The sequence below is a fragment of the Arachis ipaensis genome, chromosome B08, assembly GCF_000816755.2.
Source record: "Arachis ipaensis cultivar K30076 chromosome B08, Araip1.1, whole genome shotgun sequence".
In the NCBI taxonomy this organism is placed as follows: domain Eukaryota; kingdom Viridiplantae; phylum Streptophyta; class Magnoliopsida; order Fabales; family Fabaceae; genus Arachis; species Arachis ipaensis.
The window spans coordinates 126,556,205-126,566,714 of record NC_029792.2 but is presented as its reverse complement, the minus strand read 5'-3'; the positions used below and the strand labels follow the sequence as shown (position 1 = coordinate 126,566,714).

Genomic DNA, 10,510 nt, shown 5'->3' with positions numbered 1-10,510 from the left:
ACTGCACACTGCACCGCCGGCAAACTCTATCATTTGTATAGAGTTCGCCTAACCGTTCAATTTCCAAAAAAAAATTGTTAATTCAAATTCTTAAACTTTACAACGTACAATGGCAATTATTATCATCGTTTTCAGAGTACAAAAAAATACATAAGAGTCATAAGAGTACACATGAATAAGTCATATTTTTATTGGAGAAATAATGGTTCTTTTTTATTTATAATGGAAAAAAATTCTTGTTAAATATGGCTTATTCCCGTGTATCTGTGTATTTCTGGAGACGATGATAATAGTTGTCATTGCCGCCAATAATGTTAAAGAAGCCATGCTTATTGTCTGTTTATTTTTGTGTACTCATATATACTCTTGCATACGATGATAATGGCTTAAAAATTTGAGTTTTATGGGTTTTAAAAAAAAATTGAAGTGAAGTTTGGCAGAAAACTCTATAAAAAATACAGAGTTCGCAGAGAATGCAGCAAATTCGCCCTAAATAAAAAAAATCGTATTTAAAAAAATTAAAGTTGAAAAATCAGGTATGGAAAAATAATTATTTTTTTATTTTATTTCTGAAAAAAATCCTAAGAATATCTCCACAAAACAAAACGCCATTTATAAAAATAATTTCTACAAAAAATGAAAGGGGTGATCTTGGAAAAGTCAACTGTTCTGTCCGACTGTCCACATGGACACGGCCCCCGATGAGATCCCGAGGTGTGTGAGCTTAACTTCATGGAGGCACAAAAAGGATTAAGTCACACGCGCATTTGCAATCATTATATTCTCCCTTGGGAAAAAAACCAAAGTTTGGCGAGTTACAAATAAGGGGCTGGTTTTTCTGGTTGGCTAGGGGAAGACGATCCTCAGTAACTGTGCAAAACGTATTAAGGAAGATACATTTAGGTCACATGCGCTTTATAATTTACAACACCCGTTTTGCACCCCTCCAACACTACGAGGATAGGTGTCTTGCGTTGTCTATCACAAACCCGGCGTTTACAACTAACTAGCTGCGCATGTCGCTTCCATCCGTGCCAGAACGATCCCAGCTCATGAACACCGATGATCTCGCGGAACTGTCCATCAGGATCTGATTGACATTATCCGCAGGGATGAAATTTGTTCAGAGTGTGATATGGTTGAGGCTGCACTTGTGAAAAGGGAGGATGATCTGAATGGTACAATCCAGACGCTTCGCGCAGAACTGAGCATGGCAAAGATGGCGCAGTTAACCGCAGACGTCAAGTTGAGGTCAAGGGCACAATACATGGAGGAAGTGGGGAGGGCATTGCAGGGGATGGAAATGTTGCTTGGTCTCGTGAGGCACAAGAATGAGGTGATAATACAGCGAATGGTGGAAAAGGAAAGGAAGATGCATTGAAGGCAGAGATTGATAGGCTCCATCAGTGGGGACTAGTTGAGGTCGCCAAGTAGGAGGAATTAGGTCTGAGGCTAGCTGCGTTGGAGGAGAGGTATAAATGTACGGATGTTCGCCGTGGTGTTCAGTTGGCGCAATCACCATTCGAAGAAGGTGATCCCGAAGAGTCAACCTAGAATCAAGGGTCTGCAGGATGTACTTGAGTTCGCGGATGTACACATTTGTTGTCAAATCCTAGGATCCCTGTAATTTGTAGCAGAGGGATTGTCAGCAAATTTTTGCCCCCTTTTATTTATTAGGGTGGAATTATTTTTTTCCTATCATTTATCAAGACGATTTAGTTTTTATAGTATTATTTTAATATTAAATTATTACACATACGTCAAAAAAAAAGAAACAGACGGATTTAATTTAGCCATTTTGGGCCGAGACGTGCGATCGAAGTCTCGCCCATAACCTTTAAAACTTAAAGGTAAATTCTATCGCACCGCTATAAGACCGGCTATGCTGTATGGTACGGAGTGTTGGGCGGCTAAAGGGGAGCACGAACATAAGCTGAGTGTGGCAGAGATGAAGATGAGATGGATGAGTGGTTATACGCGATTGGATAAAATAAGGAATGAAGATATAAGGGAGAGAGTTGGAGTAGCACCCATTGTGGAAAAGATGGTTGAATCGCGTCTCAGGTGGTTTGGACATGTGAGAAGAAGACCGATAGAACATCCAGTCAGGAGGGTGGATGAGATGGAAGATGGACAAAGGGCGAAAGGCAGAGGAAGACCTAAGAAGACCATCCATGAGGTGGTTAAACGAGATCTACATGTAAACAGTCTCTCTGTAGACATGATACATGACAGGGCACAATGGCGTCGTTTGATTCATGTAGCCGACTCCACTTAGTGGGACAAGGCTTTGTTGTTGTTTGTTGTTGTTAAAATTAACATTTAATTTTTAATTTTATTTTTCATAAATTATGATAATATTATGTATTTTTAACAACATTATAACTAAATGATATTAAAAATTATAAATTGTTAAAAGAGAAAAAAATGTGATATATAAATAATATAACTAATGAATACAATTAGACCAAAAATAAAAAAACTAAAAAAATTACAAAAGACATGATATATTGTACTTTTATATTTTTCATACATATGTGTTATATCTACTTATACAATTGATTTGTAGCTCCTTAATGTCCTAATGCAAGGATAAAAGTTCCAAAACACTCGCATCATTATCCTAATATTCTCGATCGCTTCTTCCTCTCGGTATGTTAGTGCAATTTCGATCTTGACTACTGTTGATAGCTCTTTTTGTACGCTTACCAAAAATTTTCGCAATTGTCTTTTGCTTAGTCAGTCATGTTTTGCAGTAACTTATCGTATAATTCAATTTTTATTGCACTTCAACAATCACGTATTTCACTTTTAAAAATGGACCCGCTTCAACCAATGACTTTATCACTTCTGCAAAGGGTGGCAAACGGGCCTTAATCCGCCGGGCCAGCCCGCGTAACCCGCCAAAAAAGACGGGTTGGGCTGGAAATTTGGGACCGCCGAAAGACAAAAACCCGCCTAACCCAAACTGTTTAAACCGTGGGCTTTGGCGGGGCAGGGCGGGCTTCCCCGGCGGGCTGATGCTTTTTTTTTTTGGCTGAAGTGCTGAGAAAAGATGGTTGAATCCAGGGGTGGCAAACGGGCCTAAATCCGCCGGGCCGGCCCGCATACCCCGCCAAAAAAGGCGGGATAGGCTGGAAATTTGGGACCGCCGAAAGACAAAAGCCCGCCTAACCCAAACCGCTTAAACCGTGGGCTTTGGCGGGGCGGGACGGGCTTCCCCGGCGGGCTTAAGTTTTTTTTTTAAGGCTGAACCCATGAACCCACCTACCCGACCCGACCCAATCCCCATTCCCCATATCCCCAGCGAAACGGCCGAAACCCTAATGGCCTAATGAATCCCCAAGAGCCAAGACCTAATCCCTAATTCCAAATTTGCAGCTTCCTTACTCCTCAGTTCCTCGTCAATACTCAGTCGTCTCCAGTCTCCTCAACGGCTCTCAGCCTCTCACTCGGTTCCTCAGTTCCTCAGTTCCTGCGTTCCTCACCGTCAGTTCCTCAGTTCCTCACCGTCACTCTCAGTCTCTCACTCGGTCATCCTCAGCTCCTCACCGTCACTCTCAGTCTCTCACTTCCATCGTCCATCGACCTCAGCTCGAACTTCAGAGTTCCGTCCTCACCCCTGACGGTCGCTGAGTCGGAGTCAGTTTCCTCACCGTCGATCTTCGGTCGTCGTGGCCTACTGGGTTATAGCCACCGCTGCTGCTCTGTCTGGCCGTCGTCACTGCTGCCTGCTGGTCTCGGTCCTGGGCTCCTGGGTCTTGTCCTCTGACTCTGCTGGTCTCGCTCTCTGTCACGGCTGCTTCTCGCCTCCTCTGTGGCTCTGTCCTGGTCCTCGTCTCCTCTGGTAAGTTTTCTGGCTTAGGATTTGAGATTCATCAATTTGGGTTTGTTTGTTGTGTTTTGTGCTGTTTGATATAAGTAAATTAGGGTTGATATTTGGTTGAGTTTTGATTATGGTTGATATTTGGTTAAATCTGATTATGGTTGAGTTTTGATGATGGTTGATAATGGTTGATATTTGCCTATTTGGTTAAATCTGATGTAGTCATGCAGATTCAGAAATTGTTTCTTATTTTTTGTGTTGTTTGATAATGGTTGAGTTTTGAATATGGTTGATAATGGTTGATATTTGGTTAAATACTTGAATCTGATGCAGATTCAGAAATTGTTTCCTGTTTTTTGTGTTGTTTCATAATGGTTGAGTTTTGATTATGGTTGATAATGGTTGATATTTGGCTGAATACTTGAATCTGATGCGGATTCAGAAATTGTTTGCTGTTTTTTGTATGATTTGCTAATGGTTGAAAAACCTAGTTCATATAAAAAATTTACATTTACTTTTATTTCAGGAAATATGAATTCTGAAACTGTGAGTAACCTTGTTACTACTGGAGTTGGTTCTGAGGCTGCTCCGGCTGAGGTTGATGAACCTAGTTCGAAAAGGCTGAGACCAGCAACCTCTGATGTTTGGAATTTTTTCAAAAAGCTCGGTCCAGATAAGGATGGAGTAGAACGTGCTGAGTGTAAAAGATGCAAGAAAGTGTTTAAAGCTGGAGGTAAGCGATATGGCACTTCTACTATAAAACGGCATCTTGATAGTTGTACTCAAATTAAGCATGAAGATATTGGTCAGACTATAGCAGAATTGCAACTTAAAATGGGTTCACTTAAGATTGATTCAGGATTGGCTAGAGATATGTTTGCTGGGTATGTAGTTGCTGGGGATAAGCCTTTTAATATGGTTGATGATAGGAGATTTAGAAATTGGGTGAAATATATTAGTCCAACTTTGAAACTTCCTTCTAGGAATACGGTTAAGGCTGACATAGTGAAAGTCCACAAGAGAGAAGTTGCGAAACTTAAAAAAATTTTAGTTTCCATTCCAAATAGAATTTGCTTAACATCTAATCTTTGGACTTCCAGTACCAATGAGGGGTTTATATGTTTGACTGCACATTTTGTTGATGAGAACTAAAAATTACAGAGTAAAATTCTCAATTTTTGTCATATGCCTCCTCCTCACACAGGATTTGAATTGTTTTCTAAAATCTTTACGCTTTTGACTGAGTGGAAAGTTGATAAAAAGATTTTTTCCATTACTTTGGATAATGCTTCTTCTAATGATACTTGTGTTGAACACTTGAAAAGTACTTTGGATGTGCATGGTTCATTGTTGTGTGGTGGTGAATTCTTTCATGTTCGTTGCTCTGCTCATATTTTAAATCTTATTGTCCAAGATGGAATGAAAATATGTGGTGATGCAGTGTATAAGATTAGAGAGGGTATTAAGTTTCTGAGAAAATCTGAAAGTCGAATGGTTAAGTTTAAAGAATATTTTGAAGATATTGAGGGACTTGAGTATATGACTGCATTATGTTTAGATGTTCCTATGCAATGCTTGCAAGTGCTATTCCTTATAAGAAAGCTTTTGAAATGTATAAAGTAAAAGAAGCTGGGTTTAGGGAGTATTGTCCTTCATCAGATGAGTGGAGAAGAACTGAAAAGATATGTGATTTCTTGTTACCATTTTACGAAACTACCAAGTTGATGTCTGGAACTTCTTACCCAACATCCAACTTGTATTTTTTACAAGTTTGGCAAATCCAGCTTATTTTAATGAATAGTTTGAAGAATGATGAAGTGCTTATAAGGAACATGGGAGAAAAAATGATGATTAAGTTCAAGAAATATTGGGAAGAATACAGTGTTGTTCTTGCATTTGGGGCAGTTCTTGATCCTAGATTTAAACTCAACACTTTGGTTCATTGCTATAATGAGATTGATCCTATTAGTGCTAAAGACAAAGTGGAGCATATGAAGAGTAAGTTATACAAGCTTTTTGAGGTTTATGACCAAAATTCCTCTACAACTGTAGAGAGTTCTTCCCAACTTTCAAGTAATTTTTCTCAAGTAACATCTTCTGCAATTGGAACTCAGCTTATTAAAATTGTTGGTGTAAGTATTTTTATCTACTTGATTATATGTATTTTTTATTTTTCATGCTTTTTGATATGTTTATATTATTTGTAATGCAAAGGATTTGATATCCCGTAATCAAGAAGCTAAAGTGAAAAGTGGAAAGAACCAACTGGATATTTATTTGAGTGAGGCAACATTATTTTGCAATGATGCAATCATTGATGTTTTGCAATGGTGGAAAGACAACCATCATCGTTTTCCAACACTATCACTAATGGCACGAGATTTGTTGAGCATTCCTATTACTACCGTGGCTTCAGAATCTGCATTTAGCATGGGTTCTTATGTTTTGAATAAGTATAGAAGTCGTTTGTTATCAGATAATGTTGAAGCGGTGATTTGCACCAGAAATTGGATACGTGGATATGATGATTTTGATATATTATATTTATGACATACATACTTGAGTGATTTTGAACATTATTATGTACTATTTTGCTAATATATTTATTTACTTTTTTCTAGAGGAAGATAAAGATCAGGAAGATATTGCAAAAGGAGAAGGCTATTCTTCAGGAGTTGGTTCCAATGATGTTATTGACTTATATGAAGATGAAGATGAAAATTAAGTGTATTGAATTAAGTTTAATTTGCTTTGAAGACTATTCATAATAATGTTTTTGGACTTTGGATTATATATTTATTTTGTCTATGGGACTATTTATAACTATGACTTGAGTATTTTGGATAATTAGATTATGTTTATTTACTTTGAAGACTATTTATATTTAATATTTGTATTTATATTGATTTAAATAGAAGATATTAGATATGTTCTTATAAAAAAAAACAATTAACTAGGCGGGCTTAGCCCGATTTATATTGATTTAAATAGAAGATATTAGATATGTTGTTATAAAAAAAACAATTAATTAGGCAGGCTAGGATTTTGGGACCGCCTGAATAGGTGGGGCAGGGCGGGCTTCCCCGCCTGACACCCCTGTCTGCAATCATGTATGAGTTCAGCTTGGCATAATCTTGAGAAATAGTAATTCTAGTGCATGTGTGACTACCATTGTACTGTCTTATAACCCAACAAAACTTTTTTTTAATAAGCCTAGCCATGATAAGTCAATCACAACTTGTTTATATTGTACACACTTTATATAAAATGTAGTTAACTCAGATTCACATTCCCAATAATCCATACCCCTGCAAATGGTATAATTTTTAATTGTCACAATCACAGTTTCTCTAAAACTGAACTCCATGCCATTGATAAATTCACCGTCTATAATAATAATAAGGTCTCACCAATAACAACAAAAAATAATTCTTTAATCAATAATACTCTACATCCATATAAAAAATGCATCCAAGTTATCCAAGCAATATTGGTCAGACGCGCTCCCCTCCCCCCTCACTCGTTTGCCATACACACGCTACATATAACATGCTGCAACCTAAAGCTTTACTCAACGTAAACCCTTCTTTTTCTTCTTCTTTACTGATCTGTATTGCCTTCGTCGTTCTTCTCTGGTCGCGTTCATTTTCTCTTTTTTTTTCTTTCGATCTAGTTACGTTGCATTTATCTTCTTCCTATTCTTCTTCGTTTTCTTCTTCGATCTGCACTTCTGAATCGAAACAATGAATGACTCAACTTCAAATCAGTTGAATGTGAGTGATTTGGATTATTCTTCTAAAACGAATCAAACTAACAAAGTTGGATTATTCAATTTTGAATCGAATTGAATGGAATGCAATTGCTAATTTGAATTGAATTGAATGGACGGAGGTGTACTGAATTGAATTAAATTGATAATCTATAAATTATAGGCAAAGCTATTTGAATTTGATTTTATATAATGGATTATGTTTCGTTCACTCAGTACTATACAATTGTTTCATCGTGAGTACGCGTTCGGTTCATTATGCAGAAAGTTGTTCAAATTTGATTTTATATAATAGATTATGTTTCGTTCACTCAATACTATACAATTATTTCACCATGATTACGTGTTCGGTTCATTATGCAGAAAGCTATTCGAATTTGATTTTATATAATGAATTATGTTTTGTTCACTCAGTACTATACAATTATTTCACCATGAATACGTGTTCGGTTCATTATACAGAAAGATGTTCGAATTTGAATTTATATAATGAATACTATTCCATTCATTTAGTACTATACAATTGTTTCACCATAATAACATGTTCGGTTTATTTCTGTTCTGCATAATTCGAAACTTTTCCTCCTCACCTTCTACTACTTCTTCACCAGAGAGAGAAGAAGAAAAAGACAAAAAATACAGCAGCAACAACAAAAGAATGACGATAAGAAGAAAACACGTGAAGAAGAAGGAACGCGAAAAAGAATGAGGAGGATGAGGAGGAGGAGGAGGAACGCGAAGAAGAAGGCGAAGAAGAAGACGCTTCGTGCGTAAATGAGCGTGAGAAGAAGAAGCGTGGGGGAGAAGAGAAGAAGAAGAGNCTTACCTATATTGACATACTCAGAAAACTCTAATGCACTCATAGTGTCCAGATTCAAAATGTGCATAAAAGAAAGCTCTCTAGATGGATATTGACTCGCTAGTGAGTTTTGCCACATCTGCAACATCAGGTTCAACTATTATAATTTATATTATCTTCATCTACATCTTTAGTTGGACCAACAATATGATAAGTGCCCTCAAATTCGTCTTATCGCTTTCAGTGTTATAAACCGTTCAGTCAATGTTAGGCTCTGATAAATCAACCTCGACTAATTCTTCAAACTCAACATATAACTTGATAACTGACACTTGTACTCGTGTTTGTTGGTAGATCGAAAACATCTCTTGCATACTTGTTTCGTTAGCCACATACATTATTTGAAATTAAACGAAACCACCAAATATTAACACAGACTATCTATAAAAAATACATGACTCTTCTCAATATTTGATTATCAACACATTTACAAAATATATATACTCTTAAATTTCTCATATGTTATTGCAAAAAGAATAACATCACATGAATTTTCACATATAAAATTCACACATGTTTAAGAAAAAATCTAAGCACTATAATATATAGTAGAAAATTCACATAGTAGAAAATCAAAGAAGACTAAGTTAATAATTAAATCGAACTAGATATGTGCAACTTAAACAAAAATCTTTAATCCATTTATCATGTATTTGGATACAATTCCGTTTTGATCCTTAAAGTTTAAAGTGTCCTATTTGAATTCAAAAAAGTTTCATTTAGCATCAATTTAGTTCCACAGTGAGATCAAAGTTAAATAATTAACGGAATATCCTACATAACAACAGTACAATAACAAAATTAATAATCTGGAGAACAAGTACAAGCTCCAGAGACACAAAATCAACCGTTGATGCATCAATATATTTATTTATCATTCTCTTTAATTTTATAAAAAATATTTTATTTATAATAAATTTTTTTTATTTTATAATTATTAAATTTAAAATTAATTTATATATTTTATAAAATATATATTCATTTTATTTTTGTACAATGCGCGGGTGTAAATCTAGTTGAAATTGAAAATGAGAATGAGAGAGGAAGGATACATATTGAAGAGAGAAAGAGAAGGCTAGTGCACTATATTTACGGACTTACAGGGATTGGACGCATATTGTGCAAGCAAATTGTCAGTGCAATACATTCTTTGCGCGTTGTACTTCTTTCAAAAGATACTCTCAAATCTTGTAAACTACGGTTTCTTGCAATATTACTCTAAATTTGACTTTGCTCTTTAATAATAAAATAAAATCGAATTATTTTGCCTAATTTAATATATATATGTGTGTGTTTGTGTATGGTTATATATTTAGAATAAGTATTGTTTTGGTCTTTAAAATTTAGGATCAAAATTAAATTTGTCTTTAATTTTATTTTGGATTTAAAATCGACCACAACGTTTTATTTAGTATTAAATTTGTCCTTTCAATATTTTTGGACAAAAATATCCTTATATTTTTTCTTAACCTGACCCCACCGTTCACCACCACCACCTTTATTACCATAAACTATTTCTTTTCTTATATCTGTTCATTTTAATTCATCAACAACAACACAACACAATACAACATAACATTTAAATTTAAAATTCATGATCAGCAATATAACATTTAAATTCAAAATTATTATTAACAACCTCATTTATTTAAAAGAGATTGAGAAGAAGAAAGGAGAAAGCAAGAAAACAAGAGAGTACGAGAAAAGCTCAAAATTGTGGCCACCACTATCGAAACCGTCGTCTCTATTGCTCTTGGAAATTGCCGTCCTGGAACTAGAGACAGATATATGGGAGTAGTGGAGGCCTAACCCCCTTTTTTTTAAATAAAAAATAATAATAAGAAATCCAACCCAACCCAAATAAAACATAATGATTTAAAAAAAATTTTAAATGCCTAAAACTAAATTCTCTTTCTTTAAGTTTTCTTGGCTCATTGACCGTTCATATACTTTTGATTTTTGAAGCCATAGTAGCCTCACTAGTCACGCTCTTACTGCCACTGCCGAGCATCCACTAAAATTTTCAATCATATCAATTCAACTAAGTGTACTCATT

At 35.7% G+C, this 10,510-nt stretch overlaps 1 protein-coding gene across 1 annotated transcript; it reads left to right on the top strand.

The window, feature by feature from the left end:
• On the top strand, positions 4,289-6,583 carry LOC110266128. Its single transcript, XM_021110099.1, has 2 exons — positions 4,289-4,559; positions 6,448-6,583. The coding sequence occupies exons 1-2, from the start codon at positions 4,301-4,303 to the stop codon at positions 6,549-6,551; spliced, it is 363 nt and encodes a 120-aa protein (XP_020965758.1). The 5' UTR covers positions 4,289-4,300; the 3' UTR covers positions 6,552-6,583.

Coding starts and splice junctions, on each gene's coding strand:
- LOC110266128 (XM_021110099.1), top strand. CDS start 4,301: ATGGTTGAAAAACCTAGTTCATATAAAAAATTTACATTTACTTTTATT. Junction 4,560..6,447: donor GAAAGTGTTTAAAGCTGGAG/GTAAGCGATATG, acceptor ACTTTTTTCTAG/AGGAAGATAAAGATCAGGAA.